The sequence below is a fragment of the Ziziphus jujuba genome, chromosome 4 (assembly GCF_031755915.1).
Source record: "Ziziphus jujuba cultivar Dongzao chromosome 4, ASM3175591v1".
In the NCBI taxonomy this organism is placed as follows: Eukaryota; Viridiplantae; Streptophyta; class Magnoliopsida; order Rosales; family Rhamnaceae; genus Ziziphus; species Ziziphus jujuba.
In genome coordinates, this window is record NC_083382.1 from 30704198 (window position 1) to 30726972 (window position 22775).

General features: G+C 35.0%; 5 protein-coding genes and 6 non-coding genes across 12 annotated transcripts; 3 read left to right on the forward strand and 8 right to left on the reverse strand.

Annotated features, from left to right (window-relative positions):
- Window positions 1-1320: 1320 nt before the first annotated feature.
- LOC107415391 (AAA-ATPase ASD, mitochondrial) lies at window positions 1321-3137 on the reverse strand. The gene has a single exon (XM_048471916.2). It carries the CDS (start codon window positions 3012-3014, stop codon window positions 1482-1484), a length of 1533 nt encoding a protein of 510 aa, XP_048327873.2. The 5' UTR covers window positions 3015-3137; the 3' UTR covers window positions 1321-1481.
- A 2154-nt stretch (window positions 3138-5291) lies between these two features.
- Window positions 5292-5384, reverse strand: LOC112491487 (small nucleolar RNA SNORD24). Its single transcript, XR_003055771.1, has one exon. It is a non-coding gene; the product is annotated as a small nucleolar RNA SNORD24 (small nucleolar RNA).
- A 153-nt stretch (window positions 5385-5537) lies between these two features.
- LOC112491486 (small nucleolar RNA R12) lies at window positions 5538-5613 on the reverse strand. The gene has a single exon (XR_003055770.1). It is a non-coding gene; the product is annotated as a small nucleolar RNA R12 (small nucleolar RNA).
- A 611-nt stretch (window positions 5614-6224) lies between these two features.
- Window positions 6225-6322, reverse strand: LOC112491488 (small nucleolar RNA R64/Z200 family). Its single transcript, XR_003055772.1, has one exon. It is a non-coding gene; the product is annotated as a small nucleolar RNA R64/Z200 family (small nucleolar RNA).
- Window positions 6323-6438: 116 nt separating this feature from the next.
- Window positions 6439-6524, reverse strand: LOC125422225 (small nucleolar RNA U54). The gene has a single exon (XR_007240580.1). It is a non-coding gene; the product is annotated as a small nucleolar RNA U54 (small nucleolar RNA).
- A 117-nt stretch (window positions 6525-6641) lies between these two features.
- Window positions 6642-6720, reverse strand: LOC125422226 (small nucleolar RNA SNORD18). Its single transcript, XR_007240581.1, has one exon. It is a non-coding gene; the product is annotated as a small nucleolar RNA SNORD18 (small nucleolar RNA).
- A 92-nt stretch (window positions 6721-6812) lies between these two features.
- LOC125422224 (small nucleolar RNA Z199) lies at window positions 6813-6890 on the reverse strand. Its single transcript, XR_007240579.1, has one exon. It is a non-coding gene; the product is annotated as a small nucleolar RNA Z199 (small nucleolar RNA).
- A 1461-nt stretch (window positions 6891-8351) lies between these two features.
- On the reverse strand, window positions 8352-9382 carry LOC125421898 (pathogenesis-related thaumatin-like protein 3.5). The gene is made up of 2 exons (XM_048471920.2): window positions 9273-9382; window positions 8352-9171 (listed from the first exon to the last, which is right to left on the reverse strand). Exons 1-2 carry the CDS (start codon window positions 9334-9336, stop codon window positions 8447-8449), a joined length of 789 nt encoding a protein of 262 aa, XP_048327877.2. The 5' UTR covers window positions 9337-9382; the 3' UTR covers window positions 8352-8446.
- A 1784-nt stretch (window positions 9383-11166) lies between these two features.
- LOC125421897 (serine/threonine-protein kinase D6PKL1) lies at window positions 11167-13949 on the forward strand. The gene is made up of 2 exons (XM_048471915.2): window positions 11167-12302; window positions 12920-13949. Exons 1-2 carry the CDS (start codon window positions 11626-11628, stop codon window positions 13791-13793), a joined length of 1551 nt encoding a protein of 516 aa, XP_048327872.2. The 5' UTR covers window positions 11167-11625; the 3' UTR covers window positions 13794-13949.
- Window positions 13950-16280: 2331 nt separating this feature from the next.
- LOC107415340 (glycerol-3-phosphate acyltransferase RAM2) lies at window positions 16281-17976 on the forward strand. Its single transcript, XM_016023646.3, has one exon. It carries the CDS (start codon window positions 16304-16306, stop codon window positions 17873-17875), a length of 1572 nt encoding a protein of 523 aa, XP_015879132.3. The 5' UTR covers window positions 16281-16303; the 3' UTR covers window positions 17876-17976.
- Window positions 17977-19934: 1958 nt separating this feature from the next.
- On the forward strand, window positions 19935-22774 carry LOC107415370 (probable prolyl 4-hydroxylase 7). Of its 2 annotated transcripts, XM_016023674.4 has the most exons (9): window positions 19935-20082; window positions 20231-20354; window positions 20519-20605; window positions 20735-20792; window positions 20894-20998; window positions 21591-21648; window positions 21751-21926; window positions 22067-22127; window positions 22272-22774. In XM_016023674.4, the coding sequence occupies exons 2-9, from the start codon at window positions 20257-20259 to the stop codon at window positions 22571-22573; spliced, it is 945 nt and encodes a 314-aa protein (XP_015879160.2). In that variant the 5' UTR covers window positions 19935-20082; window positions 20231-20256; the 3' UTR covers window positions 22574-22774. The 2 variants fall into 2 exon arrangements, with proteins under 2 accessions (XP_015879160.2, XP_060672249.1); XM_060816266.1 differs by having other exon boundaries at window positions 19938-20354.
- The last annotated feature ends 1 nt before the right edge of the window (window position 22775 follows it).

Consider the following 22775-nt stretch of genomic DNA (forward strand, 5'->3'; position numbering starts at 1 on the left):
ATAATTTCTGGAAGTCGCAACCATGTTAATTTATGTAATGTTTTGCTGACATCATTGCCAATCATGGATCAGACCCAGTTTTGTTAACCCCAAAACAAAAGAGGACGTTGAGACCATATATTCTTGATCAAGGCCGTAGCCCATAGTGCATGAATATGATGAATTCCACAAAATGGAGAAGAATTCCTAATTGTGTGTTTTCAAAAAATAAAAAATTAAAAAAAAAATTCCTAATTGTGAAATATTAAGGGGCCTCCAGAACAGGAGACTAGAATTTCATATTTAAGAGTACAGTTTAACATAATTTTCTTTTTTTATTTTGTTACAGTAAATTCTATTTTAAATGAAAAAAATGACGTGTCTTAACCCACCAACTTCATTTGACATTTTCTTTTTTCCTTTACAGAGAGTAGGAAAGTCTTTTTTTATTTAAAAAAAAAAGAAAAAAAGAAAAAAAGAGGAAACTTCTTCGTCACTTTAATTGTCACTGTTAAAAAAATTCCTATTGCAAATTAAAATAATAATGTTATTTATCATCAAAATGCTTCTTAAATGTCAAAAGTCAGGTGGGACATAAAATTCTTACAGCTAACGCATTTAAATAATAAAAAAATAATAATAAGAAAAGCGTATCGTCATCTTTGTGGACCTTGATCATTTACCACGCAGGCCATTTAATATATATAATATATATAGTTGATGGAGATCGTAATTTGGATCATTGTGAAAAAATAATGGGTATTATCATTAGATTGTTCAAGGACATATAATTGTCATTTGAGAATTGATAATTATATATTTAAAGCATCTTCAAGTTATTCATTATTCATTTTATAATTTTTATTTTTATTTTAAAAAGTTAAACTTTTGATAACATGTTTCAATATATTTTTTATTTTAATTTTTAAAATAAAAAATAGATTTAAGTTTGAAGAAAGTCAAATTCATCTTATATATTGAATATTATATAATTTAATGTAATATTATAACAAATTCTCAAACTATTTTCATGTTTTTTAATTATTAAATGTTATTCTTTCCATCTTTAAATTATTAATAATTGAGAAAAATTTCCATCTTTTAATTAGTAATAATTGAGAAAAAAAAATTCAAGTAAGAAATGGAGAAACAAACATAACAATAAATATTTATAATAATAAAAAGCATTATTGGAAGACCTTTTAAATTTTATTTTATAAAATAGGGAAGGCATGCGAATTAGCATCGGTAAGGCTAGGCATTGCTAACATTGAATATATTTAAAACAAAAATTAAAAATCACACATACTGAAAGCAAGAGACGGCTAATCCACTCTTAGATAAAAAGACCAAAAAACAAAAAAAAAAAAAACAAAAAAAAAAAAAAAAAAAATTGATGGCTAATCCACCACTAAACATAGAGTTATTGTTAATACATAAGCCAGAGAAATTGTTTTCTAACTATTTTCTCAACTTCCTGATAAAGTCCATTTTCCTTGGCTTCAATTTTGTTTCACATCTTCAGCTAGTGTCCCATTGCATTTCACATCTTTCTCTTCCTTTTCCTCTTTCATGTTTTCCTTCAACTTTGCTTCTTCTTCTTCAGCCTTCAATCTTGCATCTTCCTCAGCTTTCTTCCTTGCCTCCTCCTTTGCCACCTCAAGAGCTTCAATCAATTTCTTCAAACAAATCTCGGCATCTTCATTCAGAGACTTTGGCATCAAATTCTCAGCAACATCAGCCGGAGTCATATCAGTTTCCTCCAACAAGCATTTAATCTTGGAAAACAAATGGTGGGACTCAATATCCAAGTAATTCCCTGCAAGCACTTTGAACGCTTCAAAGCGGCAATAGGAGAGCACTATGTGCTTGTCCATCCTTCCCCTTCTAATGAGTGCAGGGTCAAGTTTTTCCACGTAATTAGTGGTAAACACAAAAACTCTTTCACCCCCACAAGCCGACCAAATACCATCTATAACATTCAAAAGTCCAGAGAGAGTAACCTTACTCTTCGTTGCTTCTTCTTCTTCGGCCTTCTTACGAATTGGATCTTTTTCTTCATCCTCTTCGTCTTTCTCTTTCTTCTTCTTCTTCCTTTGACCAGTAAGATCGAGCGAGCAGTCGATATCCTCGATCACAATGATCGATTTATTCGGAGTATCGATCAGCAGCTTCCTCAAATCGGTATTGTTCTTAACAGATGTGAGTTCCAAATCATAGATATCATATTCTAAATAGTTAGCCATGGCAGCGATCATGCTTGACTTACCCGTTCCAGGTGGTCCATAGAGTAGATAACCACGCTTCCATGCCTTTCCGATTTTGGCATAGTAGTTTTTCCCTTGTTTGAACATATCAAGGTCGTTGATGATCTCCTCCTTCTTTTTCGGGTCCATCGCGATGGTGTTAAACGACGCTGGATGCTCAAAAACGATATGGCTCCACTTGGTCCTCTTGTAACCGTACCAATTGTCACTGGAATTGTTGGTGTAAAGCTTGACCTGCCTATTCCTTATAGAAATGGCTTTTCCCTCCTTTATTACATGATTGAGATAGGAGCTGGTTATGAGGTCCCGATGGCGTTTGTGGAAGGTGAGCGTGTAGTACCTCCTTTCATCGGACGCAGGATAGAAGGAAAAAGATGCTGCTTTTGAAACATATTTGCAAGAAGTCCACCAAAGCTTAACGCCATGGAATTCCTCCGTGATTGCCTCGTTGTCGTCCATGCTGAGAACCAATGACTTGTTATCCTTGATATCATGAGCCTTGAGTCGCTTGGCTCGACTGGACGAGGGACTGGCGCTGAGGTAAGTCCGGATGTTAGCATAGACTTCACTGCGTTTGAAACGCTCACCGGTATGTTCATGGAAGGTAATCTGTATGTAAGGATACACATAGCCCACCAATTTGTTGCTATATATTTCTAAATAGCCGCGAAATTGATAAGGAAAGTATTCTTTAACAATAGCATAGATAAACATAAAGCTGGCCAGGGTTGAGCCAACTTGAGACCACAGCGCCCCCATACCCACCATTTTGTCAGAACCTTATGACTAATTGTTCTTTAGTTTGCGTTTTTTGAACTTATATTTATTGGAAAACAACTCTTGGTCGTATATATAGAGAAGATGGAAAGCATTACGTGATGATCAAGTTTAGAAGAAACTAATAGTCGACCACATAATTTCCTCCTTTAGATTATAATATATATATATATATATATTATGATTTAGAACCATTGGATGAGTATTATAGAATAGTTTGGCGTTTTAATCACGGTGAGAAAGCAGACGTGGAAGAGAAAGTGACACAAGAAGAAAAAAGTGACTGTTCAATATGTGTATGTCTTCACTTTCTACAAACCAGAAATGGAAACCGACCGTTTTGATTAATCTTCGGAGCGCAAAACGAGTCGAGGATGTTGTCATTGTTCCTTGACAATCAGCATTTTTTATTTCATGTTGCATAAATTAATTTACCAACCAAGACCAAAAGCAGAAATATTCATTGACTACTATTTTTCTTTTTCTTTTTTTGTCCCCTTCTGTTTCTAATATTGATGAAAACATTTTTCGACTATGACAACACGTAAAACCAATTAAAAAACAAACCAAAAAATCCTAAACATCGAATTAAAACGGACGTTGCGATTAATCTACTATGATGACCAAAACCAAAATTGTAGACGTTTATAACTTGTCTATAAATTTTGAAGGTGAACGAAGGTAAAACTGGTACCGATCTTTTACTGGAATTGCATTCATATCTAAATGACATTTAGGATCCCGGGATTCTCAACCAGTAACAGACGGCAAAAAATAATAATAATAATAAATTGAAGACACTCCAAACCGGAAGGAATACACAACACCCACCCCCCCCCCCCGGCGGCCGGCTGGACTGCCAATCTATAAGTCCCAGAACCCAAGTGCTGGATTCTTTAAAAAGTCAAGGTCACAAGTGACCGAGAAGGCCCACTATGAGATCTGGGATTCCATTAGAAAATTCTAAAGGTTGGTGAGCCTGCTACGTCTCGGGGACCACGGGATAGGAGTACTTTTGTCTATAACTACACATTTGGTAGAAGCATTCCTTTTGATCCATGGAGCTATTAATTATCTCGTTCTTATGAAATTTAAATAAATATCTCGTTCTTATTCCTTTTTTCTTTTCTTTTTTAAAATATAAAATCATACGCAAAACGCCCTAACAAGGAGAGACCAGCTTCCATAGACTTATGATTTTTTATTTAAGAGGAAACAATCCTATGCAACAGAATCCATGGATTTGGTTCTCTTTCTGCTCAGCGAAGATGGTTTTCCTTTACAACCCAAAAGCGGAGACGGAAACGTCAGATAAGAAGGTAATCGAACAAGATAATACACGTGTCGGAGTCTGAGTACTCCATACTCGCAGGAGTACTTGAAATTTTTCCCTGATTAGTCTTCAGAGGGCAAAACACGTCGAGGATCTTATCATTGTTCCTTGACAATCAGCATTCTATTCGATCCGTGGAGCTTTTGATAGGAAATTCCTTTGCTTTGCTCAATTTTTTTTTTTTTTTTGCTTTGCCCAATTATTTAACAACATTTACTACATTTAACTTTATAAACATTATATTGCAAAATTAAGATCGAAAATTTTCCAAATTGAACTGCTTTAGGAACCAAGACTAAAATCCATTACACTGGCTAAGCTATTATACTCTACAAATAGACAAGGAAAACATAATTCTATATTTGCTGATGATTTAATTATTTTAAAGTTTTTGCAGGCCATAGAATATACAATCATTGAAAACCAAATATCCAAACAGGAATTTCCAATAGTAAACCAACCAATAATAAGAAGCACAGAGAACGTAAAATGCATCAAGCCTTACAAACAAAAGTTATCCCGCAAGTAATAATTACTTTAAAATCACCATAGAAATCGCACGAAAACTGCTCTTATTAAATCAGAATCCATAATTTCTCTGACGCCGCGCCATAACAGAATTTGATAATATCGATCACCAGAAACCAAAAAAGAATGTTGCGATTCACTTAAAAAAACCGGAATGATTGGTCTCGTCCCAGCCCCTACAGACTCCATAGAGTGAATATGGCAAAATTAGACTACAAATATTTACAGGTTATAGATAGAAAATGAGGTGCATGATCCAATTTTTTTTTGTTTTAAGGAAAAGTACTGGCCTTTTTAAGCATAGAAAGTATATTGAAAAAAATTAGAAAAATAAGATTTTAAAAAATAAATAAATTTGACAACAAAACATGGTAGCTGTATAACACAAAATTGATAAAACGAATACAAGCCTCAGAGATCTTGGTGGATAAGAATCATCAGATGGGCTCTTATATAAACCCAATCAAGAGTAGCAAATATTTAGATCCACATCACCGGCCATTACTCTTAAGGAAAACACTTTCAGAAGAGAAAATAAAATATTAAACATTCAATAAATATTAAAACTTAAAAGGAGTTTACCTCGGCATGAATCTTTCAGATTATAAGGAACAAAGAAAAATGCAAATGAACCTAACGATAGAAGCTAGTGATTTGGTCAGAAATAGCTGGTTGATATCATATAAAAATATCATTGGGAATCCGAATGATTCTTTTCATCATCCAAAATCACTTAAAACAGAGAATATATCAACCTTGTCACCAAATATCCTATACGTATAAAAGGATAATCGGAGCTAAAGGAAGAATTCATATATCTATATATATGAATTGGCGTCGCTTTTGCCTAAGGATAGATTCCTCGATCTAAATTCATATCTGATCAAAGAATTGCAATGTTAGGCGTAGCAAACGCATCTATATCCAAATCAAGCTAAATCTCACGGCCAAGATAAAGTAGTAGTAAGAAAATAAAAATAAAGATACATATCCAAATCAAGCAAAGTCACATGGACCGGACAAAGTAGTAAGAAATCAACAAAAAAGATGCTTATTAATTAGGAAAACTAAATTATCAAAGGAGATGTACGTCTCATGGCCAAGAAACAAAGTAGTAATGGCAGCGACGCTGCTCTACATGACCATGGAATATGAGACACAATAGCCCACCACAGGAGCTCACTCAGCGGAGAGAGCATAATGGGAAGGGCCTTAATTTGTGACGTTCATTTGGGAATATACAAACACATCATGTTTGCTCCCAACTTTATGCAAAACGTCACATTTTGCATCTAAACTACAATCAAACAACAATCTTAATAAACTAAAAACTTAGCTAAACTCTGCTCAGAGAATATGAATTTTAATCTCATTGATTCTTATAAAAAATCTCTGAAGTCTGACATGTGAATTTATTCATAATTCGTCACAGCAGCGAGAGTAAAATCAACCACCAAAAAAAAAATCAATATAAAAAAAAGGTTTAAAAAAATATTTTTTTTGGATAAATAAACAAACAAAACAGAAATACACCTAACACAAATAGCATCTGTGAGCTCTCATTCTCTGTTTCCAAAGTCTGCTCATTTACAAATCGGAATAGCGTATATTGCCTATTTCAGGCACTTAATCACTGAGCTACTACTAAATTCTAGAAATATGAAGAAACACATATAAATATATAAACATATATATATATATATATATAAACACATACAGACTGACAAAACAATAAATAGAAAGGATAATGGGAGTGAAAGATCAGAGAGTGCTAAGAGGGTTATCAGTCACGGTTAAATCAGAAACACGGACCAAAAGGTTTACTCATCATATCTATCACTTCCCTACTAAAACAACAATTTTTTAATCAATAGAAAAAGCATGATTGTTTTAAATTTCAAGTAAAAGAAAAACGAAAGATAAGCAAGAATCATCAGAGACTTAAATACAGCGAATCACGGAATATTTCCATCATATTGTTGCAGTTTTTTTCTCATCAGATGATTGCAGCTCGTATCACAATTTCAAGAACAGAGTAAACACAGATATAATGTTGATGATGCTCAAGCAATAACTCGCACACACATAACACAGATTAAACAAAGAAAAAGACGGGATAGGCAAAAAACACATAGAGAAGACGGCTACATACTCAGAGATTTCGCAAAACCCTATATCTGAAAGAAGAGAGCACGCTTTCTGTTTCCTAGTTATTACTTATTTATAGCTCACATATGAAAACCCTAAATGGCAAAAATGGGCCTCAATTTTTTAAGCCCATAATGATCAGACTTTGAACTGATGTACTTTCGGCAAAATCAGTCCATGGCCTGTTTATTGGGCCTCTTTGGAAGCATTCAAATTAAAAAGAACATATGGCCACGCTTAGAGTGGGCTCAATCCGGGTGGATTTGATTTTATGGGCTTTTTTATACCGAATGACCAATTTAGTTTGAATTGGATACAAAATCAAATCAAACTGGCCGTTATTTCCGATCTGAAATCGAATCGAATCAATAATTATTTATCAGTTTGGGTTGGATTAACAGTTTGGACCTCATATTGGATTTTTGTCCAAATTTTTTTATTTATTCTATTTTGATATAGAACTTGTATACATTGAATTCAAAATTGTATAAAGTTTTTTTATATTTTTTTAATTATCAATCTTCAATCATATTCATACATTATATTTTGAATTAAATATCTTTTTCAAACTATTATTTAAATTAAATAATTTTAATATTCATTCACCTAGTAAAAATACCAAATAAACTAATTATTAACTACAATATAACGTAAAACCATACAACTATAATACAAATGAAATAATACAACATAAAACTATACAACTATAATATAAGTTTACAACTATAACCTAATTATATAAATACATCATATACCAACAAATAAATTTTATAACAAATCTAAAATCATTAGTAATTGTAAAATACAATACAATACATATTTGAAATTTTAAATTTCAAAATTAACTTATAATAAAATAAACTAACAATATATAAAAATGAAAACTATTTTAAAAAGTTTTCTTCCATACTCTTCAATCTCATTCTCACAATAAATAAAATAATAATTTTATTTTATAATTATATACTATATTTATATATAAAAGTAAAATAAAATGTTTGTTTAATTGATGATCTGTTTGGTACGGGATTGGATTGGTTAAAATTTCATTTAACCCGCAATCCGAACCGATCTTTTCGATTTTTTTATATATTTAATCGAACAAAATAGATTAATAAATTAAAACCAATCCAAACCAAACCAAATATATCGGTTTGGTCAGTCTAGTTCGATTTTTGTCTACCCTTAACTACACTTATCAAAAAAAAAAAAAAAAAAAAAAAAAGAAAAGAAAGAAGGTTATAATTCAACATCAAACATTGTCTAATTCTTTTTATTCATATGCCCAAACCAAATGTTTAAATAAATAAATAAATAAGTTTAAGAACCAAATGTTGATACTATATTTTATTAAATAATTATAGAGACATCATGAAAATTTCCAATTACATGACAAATGGTCAGGCATATGAATTTAATAGACAGAAGTATGTTCACCTTCACCACCCCAAGCTGAAGGACAGAAGGTAATCACATATTCTTTAGCAGCACAGCTGACCAAAGGCGGGGGTGAATCAAAAGCATAGCTATAATAAGAAGGACAAGCATCCTTAAACATCTTCGAGTACGCACTGGGCTTACATTTCTGGGGGCTTCCATACTCATTCCTGCAACAAAAGTAGTCCAAATTGAAAGCCAAGCAAGCGCTTTTACACGCCACCACTTCTCCTCTGCCGTTCAGTACCTTCAGCTCATTCGGACACAAACTGTTCACATTTTTAAAGCAACCTCCAATAGAACACTTGGCCGGCGCCGACCTTGCCGCCACCGAAACTGGTAGATTATAGCCGTCGACCAAGCTCACATCGTAGAAGTCCGGCTTTCCTTGGTCTCCCTGAAGAGAAACTTGAATCAGTGTGACTGGCGGTTTACCGATGAGCCCTTCGCATTCTAGTCGCCCGTCGCAGTCGCCGGTTTCACAGGCTGAGTTCCAGTTCGACCTGAAGTTGCATCCGGTTCGAGCCCAGATCCGGCCGTTCCAGGTCCATGGGGCGATGACCCGTTTGGTCTGGCCTCTTGGGAGGTAGAACCCGCCGTTGGCTATCACTGGGTGGCCATTGTTAGGTGCTGTTGCCGGCCATATAGAGAAGGGGCATTTGTTTTGGATGTGGAATGTGACTGTATGAGATACTGAATTTCCTGCGTGCAATGAAAATTATTTAATTTACATGAATAATGTAATTAACTTTTACAAGATTAATTAAAACAGAGTTTTTTTTTTTTTTTTTAATGGAATTTACCGTATAGCATGAAATGGCATATGAGGAACAGAAGTAGAGCAGGAACTGATTCCGGAAACTTCATTTTCTGAATGTTGGGATGGACATTGACATAGAAGATGGATGTAGAGGATAATATATTTATAGACGTAATGAGAGTTGGTGCTTTCTTCTTGAATTGTACTTCAAGTTTTGATTAGGGAAATCTTTAAATACAAGAATATCAAACTATGGTTATGTTCCCCACTAAGCATCACAATATCTTAAAAGATAACCAAGAAATTTTTTACATGTCGCTCAGAGATTGAATGTGGCATACAAAATATACATTTATTATACAATTTTTTATTGCTTGAGGAGAGGAAAATCACCAAATTAAAAGACATATGTGTAACTTCAGATGGTGAGTCACCATTATGAGATGTGGTGATTGGTGGAAAAATACAGAATATATACATACATATACATATATACACCTTTTGCTAGAAATGTCCCACTAGCTTCCATCATATCAATGCAAATGACCACACTTTATTTAAACTAAAAACTATTGACAAGGAAATCACTCGAGATCAAGAATACACCCAGCACCAAAAATGTCTTCTTCTTCTTCTTCTTCTTCCAATTCATTTTTGTAGCATAGATGTAGAGATTCGAACTCAAAATATATTTCTAAAAAATAAAAGGGTTAAAAATGTAGAATTTATGTACTCTCACAATTACAGAAACTTTTAATCTGCATACATCTATTTTATAGTTCTGTTGTATTACCAAGCCTTCAAACAATAGAATGGTGGTACATCAACCTTTGCTTTCATGATTAGAGTCTAAATACCTTACTAACCCACAAGAGGTAAGTCCATGAGTTACAAATTTAGGATTACTTACAAATTTAGGATTACTAACCTATAAAGCAATGACAAAACTACTTGGCTGTCCAAAAAACAACCCGCTCCAAAAAGTTAAAAACACAAAACAGAGGCAAAGGGGACATTTAGATATTCCCATGCTTGCTTTGCTTGCTGTGAGTAAACCTCATCAATACGATAACAAAAGGTGAGCGGTTAACTTTTTTAGTGGATCAATTTTGACAAATATCGATTTCTCTTTTCTCTTTATATTAGTCAACAAAGTTAGATTATTTGATATACATCTTTAATTATAGTTGTCATAATGTTGGGAAACCTCTCCTAAAGTCCGATATGGCTTTTGGATGTAGTTTTATCACGATCAATAGTCAATATAAATTCTGGCATTTCTTACCTACTCTTGCCCTGCTTGAAGCTAGCATTGGCTTTCTATTCTTCCAATATACAATGCAATGAAAATATTAAAATTCAAAGATGTATATAATATATATTCCGCAATAAATTTAAATAGATTGCAACAAATAAATGAACAACTGTTTGTCGGAAATAAATGAGTTTGCCGGAAATAAATGAGTTTGCTTGTTGTGATATAGGCAGAGAGCAGAGAGTTTTAAATTCATCGCATTTTTTGCATAAAGTAAAATAATACTTGTCGTCGTCCCAAGGCTCAGAGAGTGTGGGCCGCTTTTTACTCTCTCTTGCTTCGAACTTGCTTGTTGGGAATATCCAATGGAATCTATTATATCGATCAAATTATACAATATTGCAACTACTACAAAGTCTATAAGGCTAAAATACCATCTCATCAAAATAAAAAATCAACCCCACCCAAAAAATCTCTTCAAACCCATTACCATTTCTTACCAACAAGTGACATTTCCTTAAATAGTCATTTGATTAACGGTCAAGATTCACACATGCACTCTCACAAAACCCATACTCGATGCACATGATTATTATGATTACACCTTGAAGTTGAAAACCAGAGCAACGGTATTGGCTGAGGGGGTGTACTTAAAAAAAAATTATATTTTTGTATAGAAAATGTGGAAGGCTTTTGTCGTCCTCGTAAACGGGGATTCTCTATCTCTCTCTTTCTCTCTCTGTCTCTTTCTATTTCTCTGTGGTATTGTTTTTGTCTGTAAGCTGTACCATCTTCTGGGGCAGAGGTAAGAGAAAATGGACTCAGGACCCCAACTGGGTCATTGGGTCTCTCACCCACCCACACCCACACACACACACACACACACACCCACCCAGTTCGACTCTGATTTCAAATTTGAATACAGTTTTTTCACCCTCCTTTTGGGTCCCCATATTCACCTCTCTTCTTCTTTTCGCCCGCGTCTCTCTCGCCCTCTCTTTGACCGCCTCGGTCACACCCCACCTCAAACCTTGACCAACCTCGCTCTCTCTCTTACCCATTTTTATCTCAAACTTAAATTATATTCTTTCTACCACAACTTCCATCAAACACTTCCACTGCGTAAAAAATCTCTCAAAGGATGGAGAAATCCGCCAATAGCAACGAACACAATGACACCGAGTCTGTCAATAACAGCTTTCGGGATCTTAGTTTCAATAACAGCGTCAGCATTAGTCTATGTAGTAGCAATGTTTCTGGCTCTGATACTAGCGTGAGTAGTAGCAGCAGGAGCAATCGCTCTGTGGAAACTAGTAGCAAGAATAATGCTGCTGCTGAATCCGTAGTGTCTTGTGAAGAAGAAAGTGAAAAGATCAGTGACAGTTTTGATGCCAATGAGAGCAGTTTCAGGAGCTTTTGCCCATCTAAGCCGCATAAAGGGAATGATATCAGATGGGATGCGATACAATGCGTGAAGGGTACAGATGGGGAGTTGGGGTTGGGCCATTTCAGGCTTCTGAAGAAGCTGGGGTGTGGGGACATAGGGAGTGTGTATTTGGCGGAGTTGAGAGGGATGGGTTGCCTTTTCGCGATGAAGGTGATGGATAAAGGCATGTTGGCTGGAAGGAAGAAGCTGTTGAGAGCTCAGACTGAGAGAGACATATTGGGTCTGTTGGACCATCCGTTTCTTCCTACGCTTTATTCGCATTTTGAGACTGAGAAATTCTCTTGCTTGTTAATGGAGTATTGCAGTGGTGGGGATCTTCATACACTTCGACAACGCCAGCAGTGCAAGCATTTTACAGAGCATGCGGCTAGGTTGGTACCTTTTTTTTTTTTTTTTTTTTTCCTTTTTTAAGTTTGTCTTAGTGGTTGTTGCCTCGAATTTTAACCAGATGCATTACAGGTGAAATTATTACATGTTAGAACTGCTATTTTAAGCTTTGATCTCATTAGAACATATACAGATATACTGACGAAATGAAACTTATTTTTCATTAATTTCAGCAAATCTTGAACAGAAGAAAGGAGGAGGTTATACTTGATGATAATTTTTTCCTTTTACAATAAAAAATATATTTCCTTATAATCCACATTATGTTTATAGCATCCCAAATTTGATAATTGCCTTTAATTTACTCAAAAAGCTATCTTTTTTAAGTGGACCTTGCATAGAGAGTTTTAAAAGTCCAGAATTTCAGTAGCCTTTTCAATAATCTTGGGATGTCATGGAGAAAAGACACCATTTTGATGATTCTATCAATTCTTATTGCTTTGCAATCGGTCTTTATATTTGGTTTTCATGTTTGACTCATTATGGTTCTCCATGATTATTGCTCCTCTATTATTGTTAGCAGCCTTGCTATGAACTCGGTTTTGCATAGTATGCTCCATGGTATAAGTCAGATGTTTCATATTTTCATTTTCTGTTTCAGGTTTTATGCTTCAGAAGTGCTTCTTGCCCTTGAGTATCTGCACATGATGGGAGTTGTGTACAGGGACCTAAAACCCGAAAATGTACTAGTGAGAGAGGATGGCCATATCATGCTTTCTGATTTTGATTTATCATTAAGATGTTATGTGAGTCCAACTCTTCTTCAATCTAGTACCGAGCCGTCTTGTAAAATCTCTCAATACTGCATTCAGCCATCATGCATTGATCCGGCCTGCAAATTACCAGTTTGTGTGGAACCTTCTTGCTTGCAACCATCTTGTTTCAAGCCTCGGTTTTTAAATTCCAGAGTAGGCAAGGCGAGAAGCGAAAAGACAACTTTGGGAAATTCAGATTCACTCCCTGTACTTGTCGCCGAGCCTACAAATGCACGATCCATGTCATTTGTTGGAACTCATGAGTATTTAGCACCTGAGATAATAAGAGGGGATGGTCATGGGAGTGCTGTAGATTGGTGGACTTTTGGCATCTTTTTGTATGAGTTGCTGCTTGGGAGGACACCTTTCAAAGGCAATGGGAATAGAGAGACATTGTTTAATGTGGTTGGTCAGTCACTTAAATTTCCTGAGGGATCTAATGTCAGTTTTGCTGCCAAAGATTTAATCCGCGGCCTGCTTATAAAGGATCCACAAAAGAGATTAGGATTTAAAAGAGGTGCTACAGAAATTAAACAGCATCCTTTCTTTGAAACCATTAATTGGGCTCTCATTCGCAGTACTCACCCTCCAGAAATTCCAAAACCAATTGATTTCGCATTCTTATACCCAACATCTAAATCAGCAGTGCCTCCAAATGACAATGCAGCTACGGACTCGGATAGGTCCTCAGGTCCTTACTTGGATTTCGAGTTCTTCTGATAATTGTTATGATCATTCTTGACGATGTTGATTAACATTAATCTCTCTGTATTCATATCTCAATGAATATTGTTCTTTTTCACGTAATTATTATTTCCTCTTCTCAATCAAATTTTGTATTGGCTGTTGATTTTTATATTTCTTACGTAAAGCATGTTTTACTTAAGAAGAATCAGAAGCGTAAGTCATTTTGGAATTTGTTTTGCTTTTGCATTCCTCTGCTGTTGTGGGTTCTTTACAGCATGCAGGAGTCTCTTAATGTGGGGCTACATTGGTAGGTCATGTGCCTTTTTCAGATTCTCTCTTTTGCCTGGATTTTTTTTTGTCTGAAACCTGGATTGACCCAGGTACGTATTTCAACGCTTTACCCAGAAATATGAACTTTCAGAAAAGGAAAATTCGGGACCAGACAACAGACAGAAAAAGTTTAACTTTGATGTGGACTGTGGGTGCATTTAACAAGAAAAATGTGGTCTCTCTGTCAATGTTCATCTTTCTTGTGTTTCAAATTCCCTTTTTTTAAGTCTGAGGTGTCTTTGTTTACTTTGAATTGTTCCAAGTGGTTCTTTATTCCTTTGGACCTTTGCAGCGACAGGCTTTTTTCTTTCAAATGAAAACTTAATTAGTGAAACTCATTAATTTTCTGGTCTCTGATACTCCGATTGAACATTACCAAAATTAGATGTAAGTAAATGATCATATTAAACCCCAAAAGAAAATTGTATTAAATTGACACTGATTCATCTGCTAACTATCTCTTCAGCGCATGCTGCATCTGCATGCCTGTTGCGCCTCATCTTTTACTCTCTGATCAAGGTAAAGCTCTTAGACAGCTTGCAGACAAACAACACCCTCTATTCATAGCTGAATTGGGTGTACTTTCTATTTTATGTCATATTTTTTTAATTCCTAATTATTTTTTAATTGATAATTAATGCTGCTTTTTTTATTCTTTTTCTAGTAGATCCCAAACTAAATATGAACATAAACCTGAATGTAGACCCACTAATTAGGAAAATTAACATTGTGAGTATCTCAAAAGGAATTAATCAAGAATATATTTTTTCTTGGGAGTTAGCAGCTAATCATTTGTTCTAAGTGGTCAAGTCGAAAATCAATTAAATTAACGAAATCTACAATATTTTTGTCGCGGGTTTTATTCCATTGTTTATTTGAAACTGCCAATTTCTGTGGTATTTTTCTACAATATGAACGGGGTATATATAAACTCGTTCTTATCAAGTTCATCATTTCCTAAGAAGTTTTTAATATTGTTTTATTATATTAATCATAAGAAGCATTTTCGTTTTTATTTTTATTTTTTTCCCCCACATGGTAAACCACGCCTGATCAGATAAATTTGGCCGAAGTTCCTCCAATCTAAATTGGCCCGAAAATTGGATCCTCTTTTACATTGATATTCATGGTTAGATTAGCAACAAAAAATGATAGTGCTGTAATTTTCACTTCTTAGCTGTCGTCTTCTTCCATAGACACGTTCGAGATGGAATTTGGGTCAGTATGGGCCAACCGGTGGGCATTTAAATTGATCTTGGAGCCCATGCGGCCGTTACAATTATTCTTGCAATATTAGTAGCGTTCTAACTCTTTTTCACTTTGTCTCAATATGAGACAAATTGCGAGTGAGGATCAAAGACGACCCACGGCGGTCTAAACAAAGATTAGAAGATTCTTTGGATTGTAATTCTAACGACCAAGTTTTTCACCAAACGCATTAGAAGGCTACGAAGCTTGTGAGCCTTCTCCACAGTTTCTTTTTTTAGTAAAAATTAAAAAATAAAAAAAAAATCAACACTTTTTTGAAAATTCCAAAACAAGTTTTTGCAGTGTAATTTGTAGAAGATCATGCCAATTATTTTAAGAAGCGTCCCAATATATAGTATTTCTTTTTTTTATGTTTAAATTTAATTCTCACATTTTAGTAAAGAAAAAATCTATACTATCTATTGCAAATTGTGATTGACTATTTAATTGGACAAAAACCGATACTATCTTTTTTTATGGAGGGTCTTTTATCGATCAAACATAGTAGCAAAAAATTACTGTTCAATAATTTGAAATTCGTCAGGACAAAATAATAATAATAATAATAATAATAATTTGAAATTCATGAGATTATTAATATAGCCGATGGAGGATGACCACACTTTTGGAGTTTGCGTTATTTGAGCGTCAATCACGCGCCACATGCAAGCGTGTGAACACACCGGGAGTTGTTCTGTGCCACGTACTCTTTATTACATGCACAAATTTCATTTTTTTTTTTTTCTCGATTAGTCTACAAGGGAAACAGCACCAAAGCGTCATAGGTAGTTCCAAAAACTTTGTTTCCATTCAACTTCCTTTGGATTCTCGGAACTATACCAGCCTATCATCACTCTTATTATAAGCTGCTTCTTTATCATGTAGGTATACACACACACACACACACACACACACACACACACACACACACACACACCCACACTAGCACAAACCTAATATCAAATATGCCTTTAACTACTTTTTTCAGAAGTATACCACTACTATATCTACTGTTGCCAACCTTCATGTCCAAAGCAAAGGATGACTCTTCTTCTTCCTTCCCATCCATATCCAAATGCACCTCCATCGGACGTGAAAAGCACACCGTGGTGGCCGACATGGACGGAACTTTGCTTAGGGCAAGAAGCTCCTTTCCCTACTATGCACTCATCGCCTTCGAGGTCGGCGGCATATTGAGGCTTCTCTTAGTGCTCTTGGCCTCCCCAGTCGCTGGACTTTTATATTACTTCATCTCCGAGTCAGCCGGAGTTCGCGTACTTACATTTGCCACATTCGCCGGGATGAAAATTTCCGATATCGAATTGGTAGCGCGAGCTTGTCTGCCGAAGTTCTACTCCGGAGACTTGCACCCGGAGACTTGGAGAGTGTTCTTGTCGTGCGGGAAACGGTGCGTTTTGACAGGGAATCCGAGGATCATGGTGGAGTGGTTCTTGAAGGAATATTTAGGAGCCGATATGATTATCGGTACAGAGCTAGTAACGTACAAAGGCAGAGCTACCGGTTTAATTCGAAGTCCCGGTGTTCTTGTTGGGGAAAACAAAGCTGATGAGCTTTGCAAGGCTTTCGGCGATGCGAAATCTGTTCCGGATATCGGAATCGGTGATCGGGAAAGTGATTATCCATTCATGAAACTCTGCAAAGAAAGCTACATAGTTCCACCAAGTCCAAAGGTCGAGCCAGTGAGCCGAGATAAATTGCCAAAACCAATTATTTTCCATGATGGTAGACTAGTCCAAAAACCAACTCCATTGATCGCTTTACTCGTTGTTCTTTGGATTCCAGTTGGATTCCTCTTGGCATGCATTCGAATCGCCGCCGGTTCACTCCTCCCGATGCCGCTTGTATACTACGCTTTTTGGGCTTTGGGCGTCAGAGTTTATATCAAAGGCAAGCCACCTCCACCGGCCCAGAAATCGATTGGCCAAAGTGGGGTTCTGTTCATTTGCGGCCATCGAACACTACTAGACCCAATCTTTCTCTCGGCGGCTCTGGGGCGTCCAATACCCGCAGTTTCATACTCCATTTCTCGACTCACCGAACTCATCTCACCCATCAAGACCGTCCGTCTTAGCCGAGACAGAGCCACGGACTCGCCGAAGATAAAGAAGCTTCTAGAACATGGTGACCTAGCTTTATGCCCTGAAGGGACAACTTGCCGAGAGCCGTTTCTGTTAAGATTCTCGCAGCTGTTTGCGGAACTGACCGACGAGCTCGTCCCGGTGGCTATGTCTACTCGGATGAACATGTTCCATGGAACATCGGCTAATGGTTGGAAAGGATTGGACCCGTTTTTCTTCTTCATGAACCCTAGTCCTGTATACGAAGTCACATTTTTGAATAAGTTGCCGTACGAGTTGACTTGTGGGGCAGGGAAACCGAGCGATGAGGTGGCGAATTATATACAGAGGATTATAGCCGCGAGTTTGTCTTACGAGTGCACTAATTTGACTAGGAAGGACAAATATCGAGCGCTGGCTTGGACCGAAGGAACAGAGGCTAAGGATAAGAAAAACTAGGATTGTCCCATATATATCCTATGACATGTGCTGAAATGATGATTCTAAGGCTGACAAAAGGACAAGATATATTGAACAAACGAGAAAACAATGACAAAGGAGAGGATCTGGGTCGGAGTGGAAAATCCTAAGCTTTTTTCACATAATAAAGCAGTGTGGCTGCTGAAAATTCTTATGAATGTGCTTTCTTTGTTTTTACTTTGAATAATTCTTTTTTTTATTATTTATTTTGATGTGTTTTTTATTATTATTATTTTTTATTAAAGGAAGAAAAAGGATATATAATTATGTATTTTCTTGTCATTTTCTTAACATTTTTTGGATCCCTCATACCAACTAATGATAACCACTTTTGAGTAGCTACTTATCTTAAAATGGTTACTTATTGCAAAAAAAAAAAAAAAAAAAATGTATATAAACGTATAGTAGTTCCTAATTGATTATAAAAGCTAAAACTTATGTGATTTAAAATGGCAAACCAATAGCAAGAAAAAATCGACCAAAAATAAAAAATAGAAGAACTAACAGCATAAAATTATCATCAAACACCACTAATTATATATGGATCCAGATATTTCTATTATTTTTTCTGTTGTCATCTTTATTCGTTATTGAAATGATATTATTTCATTTAAAAATATTAAAAAATAATTAAAAACTGAATGAAATAAAATAATTGCTTTTTAAAATAAATGGGATTATCATGTTGGTGGGATAGAATTCCATACCATTTTAAAAATAATTATTTTTCCCACTTACATTCTATTTGAAAAGTATTAAAGATTTAATCTAATTCCTGTAAGTTAGTTTTCTATAAAAAAATTCATAAAAATTAGTTTTCCTACTATAATATTTGGTTGGTAATAATTTAAGTTTTGCATTACATATTATGGAAAAAATATATATATATTTTTTTAAGAAATTCTACATAATTAATTTCTCAAAATGGCATCATTATGGATGAAAACGAGTTTTGTGTTTACTTTATTTAAATTTGATAATTTGATGCGCTTATTTCCTCATAATTATCCAAGTACAGAAAATTTTCACCTTCCTAAAGCATTTAGTGATGCGTAACTATTTAACATGAGGATGAGCTTATGTTAAGTTTGTACTTTTTAAGAATGACTTAACAAAAATTTGTAAGGTCAGTATATTATTTAATAGGATTAACTTGTAGAAGTGGACTTGAGTAAACAAACATTGCTTGAAGACTAAAATCTTGGAGTTGATAGGATTTGATTATGTCCCTCCTATGAGTTATAACTTTTGGAAAAAAAAATAAAAAAAAAAATTGCATTTTCCTACATCATCCGATCATCCTCTTGGATGCGCGGCATGCGCCTAAGAATGAGATTTCCTTAAATGAGAGAGAATGATGCGAGAGCATTATCAAATATGATTGTGGGTTTATGTCAGTTTTTGCAAGGAGGCCTAAGAGAAATCTATAAGGCTGATCCACCCGAATAAATGTGAATAAATGTACTTGACTAAACTGATACCATCCCTACTAATGCTGGATGATTTATAGAAATTTGATTCATTTCATTTAAATACGTTAACAAAGATATTTCTATAAAATATATATTAACAAAAATATTATAAAAAATAAATAAATATTTATAAAAAAGCACTCCTAAACATGCATTTAAAATAAAAGTAAATACAAATAACGGCTTTTTATTGATATCAAGTGGACATGCGGATGAAAAAAAAAAATATATATATATATATATATATATCCGGACAATTGTGGAAAAAGTGTAATTATCAACAATAATGATAATGTTGTCTACCATATACATATAAGACAGGAAAAGGAAAGGGGATAAATATTTTTGGATAAATCATAATTAGGAAATAAATAAAAATGAAAAAAATGATAATAGACATGTCGAAGGTGAATATACGAAATCAGATTGTGATTGGTTGCTGACTCGGCAACTCGATTTGCATTAATTAAAAAAAAAAAAAAAAAAAAAACGAGTAAAGAAAAAGAGAGAAGTGATGCTGGGTTAAAGAAGCTTCCAGAAACCGACGTAAACCAGTAATGAAAAATAAAAAATAAAATCAATGAATTCCAGTGGGCACCCTTAGGTTTGTTGTAAAGGCGAACGTACAGAGGAAAGGCCCGTTCAAGACCCGTCCGTTCAAAGTCCAAAACTCCAAAAAGTCGTCTCCTCCACCATTCCATTGGCGTTGAAAAAGTTCGCCAATTTAATAATCGATTGAACGCCAACCCACTGTTTTCTGATTTTTTTTATCAGCTCCATAAAAACCCCCATTTGCGTTTCTTCAATCTCCTACATCCAGACTCAAATCTTGACGGAAAATTTTCTCTTCATTTTCTGTCAGATTCTGCATTCGACCTCTATTTTCTCATGGATTCGCGATATTTTCTCGCAATTTCTCTATGTTTCCTTTGCTTTTTCCCTGATTTATCCCTTTCAGTCCCAAGATGGCTGGGTGAAAAGAAAAAGTATTTCCTCTTCTTCTTCTCCTCTTTTCCCTTCACTCCCTCTTTCTCTCTCTCTCTCTCTCTCTCTCTCTATATATATATATATATATCATTTGAGTAATTGTTTCAATTTTCCTTTCTTTTTTTTTTTTTTTTTTTTTTTTTTTTTTTTTGGTTAATGTCAGGGAGGATTCGCTGATCAGAATGAAGAGAGGTGCATCCTCTGTTACCTTCAATCCCACTCGGGTCACTCAGCTTTCTTGGCGTCCCAGGTTCTCTTTCTCAATTACATTTTTCTTTTTGTTATTTATTTCGAATTTATAGTTTTCATTTATATGCTTAGTATAGCTTCTTCGGGTTATGACTTACGGGAATTTCTGTTTTTAATTAAAATTATGCAGGGCTTTTCTCTATAAGGGATTTCTATCTGAGGAGGAGTGTGACCATCTAATTATTCTGGTAATTTTGTAATTTTATTCCTATAAATTGAATGTCAGTGTGGGAAATTTTTGTAATTTTTTGAGTTAGATTTTTATTTTTATGTGGATTTGAATAATTAGGCGAAGGACAAGCTAGAGAAGTCGATGGTGGCTGATAATGATTCGGGTAAGAGTATAATGAGCGAAGTCCGAACGAGCTCTGGAATGTTCCTTCAGAAGGCTCAGGTGCACATCTAACATTTTCTTCTTCAAATTATTGACTATGACAGTGATTTTATTTTTTTCCCCCCAATTTGCAATGTATCGTATTTCTGAAGATTCATATAAATTGGCATTGATATATAATTATCAAATGCGGTATAAAAATCATAGCTTGTTGGGTACTAAGAGAAAAGCTCTTCTTTTCCATCTTCAAGAGAGAAACTGCCAGAGGTTGCCTCGTAGCAATATCTGAGAAATGTTGTTAATAATGCTAATAATTACTAGCAGGCATGGTCAGGAATGCACTAAGAAGTTCATTGATACTTTCTTACTTGATCCTCCCTAACGATACTTTTCATATTTGTTTTGGGAAATTATAATTTTTTTTGCTTTCCTGCTTTCTTTCTAGTGAACAACTCATTTGGTTCTGACGTCAGTGTAATCTATTGTGTCCCTTTTGCTGTTTTGCATACTGGAAAGTACCTTTTGGTATGAAACCTATGTTAGAGCTGGATGTGTAATACATATCTATTTCTCAGAAATATCCTATGATGTATGCAATTTTTAATATTTGAATATGGAAGGCTGATTCCTTGTGCTATGTTTTACCTTCAAGGATGAAATAGTTGCCAACATTGAGGAGAGAATTGCTGCATGGACCTTCCTTCCAAAAGGTAAATTCATCACATGCTATACACATTGTTATTCTTGATTTCTTAAGAGTACTGTGAAAATATATTTCTTTTTCATCTTTTTTAATCTGCTTTTGCAATCAGAAAATGGCGAGTCCATGCAAATACTGCACTATGAGCATGGTCAGAAGTATGAACCACACTTCGATTATTTTCATGACAAGGCTAATCAAGAATTGGGTGGCCACCGGGTTGCAACTGTATTAATGTATTTGTCTAATGTTGAGAAGGGTGGGGAAACAATCTTTCCCAACGCAGAGGTGATTAATTTCTAGTAACACTGCAAATTCTGTGACTTCTATATTTTGTATATTTAATTTATTATTTTTTGTATCCAAATTCTTATTTTGGTCCTGTTATACATTGTTGTATATTAATGCTCCCTTATTCTTGCTTGCAGGCGAAAATGTCTCAACCAAAAGACGATAACTTCTCTGAATGTGCTAAACAAGGATATGCAGGTATTGTTTTTATCTCATAGTCCAATCAATGATTTTAAATGTTTAATATACTTTCATGTCAACAATCATCCGTTAAATTCATATTATGTGTATCCCATTGTATATTACTTAGGAATTCTAAAATTTCATTTGGTGTTCCTGCAGTGAAACCTGAGAAGGGTGATGCTTTGCTGTTCTTTAGCCTTCATCCTGATGCTACTACTGATACAAACAGCTTGCATGGTAGCTGCCCTGTCATAGAAGGAGAGAAGTGGTCTGCCACCAAGTGGATTCATGTGAGGTCCTTCGATAGGACAGGAAAGCGATCTAAAATGGGAGAATGCACGGATGAGAATGTGAACTGCGCGAAATGGGCCAAGGCTGGTGAGTGCAAAAAGAACCCCAATTACATGGTGGGTACTGATGAATTGCCTGGATTTTGCAGGAAGAGCTGCAATAAGTGTTAATCCTAGGGAAGCCAATTGGTCGTTCTTCTCTTCTTTTTTTCACTTATGTTGGCTTCACACAGGTGAACTGTTTGTCCTCAAATTGTTGTATATAACGTTATTGAACTGTTCTATATTAGAGCTGCCTATATCAAAACTGTATTGGTGAATTCAAATTTTTGCACTCCCAACAGTCACATTATAAAGCTATATTTTAAATTAT

Coding starts and splice junctions, on each gene's coding strand:
- LOC107415370 (XM_016023674.4), top strand. CDS start 20,257: ATGGATTCGCGATATTTTCTCGCAATTTCTCTATGTTTCCTTTGCTTT. Junction 20,793..20,893: donor GTGACCATCTAATTATTCTG/GTAATTTTGTAA, acceptor TTGAATAATTAG/GCGAAGGACAAGCTAGAGAA. Junction 21,649..21,750: donor ATGGACCTTCCTTCCAAAAG/GTAAATTCATCA, acceptor TTTTGCAATCAG/AAAATGGCGAGTCCATGCAA.
- LOC125421897 (XM_048471915.2), top strand. CDS start 11,626: ATGGAGAAATCCGCCAATAGCAACGAACACAATGACACCGAGTCTGTC. Junction 12,303..12,919: donor TTTACAGAGCATGCGGCTAG/GTTGGTACCTTT, acceptor TTTCTGTTTCAG/GTTTTATGCTTCAGAAGTGC.
- LOC107415391 (XM_048471916.2), bottom strand. CDS start 3,014: ATGGTGGGTATGGGGGCGCTGTGGTCTCAAGTTGGCTCAACCCTGGCC.
- LOC125421898 (XM_048471920.2), bottom strand. CDS start 9,336: ATGAAGTTTCCGGAATCAGTTCCTGCTCTACTTCTGTTCCTCATATGC. Junction 9,172..9,272: donor ATGCCATTTCATGCTATACG/GTAAATTCCATT, acceptor CATTGCACGCAG/GAAATTCAGTATCTCATACA.
- LOC107415340 (XM_016023646.3), top strand. CDS start 16,304: ATGCCTTTAACTACTTTTTTCAGAAGTATACCACTACTATATCTACTG.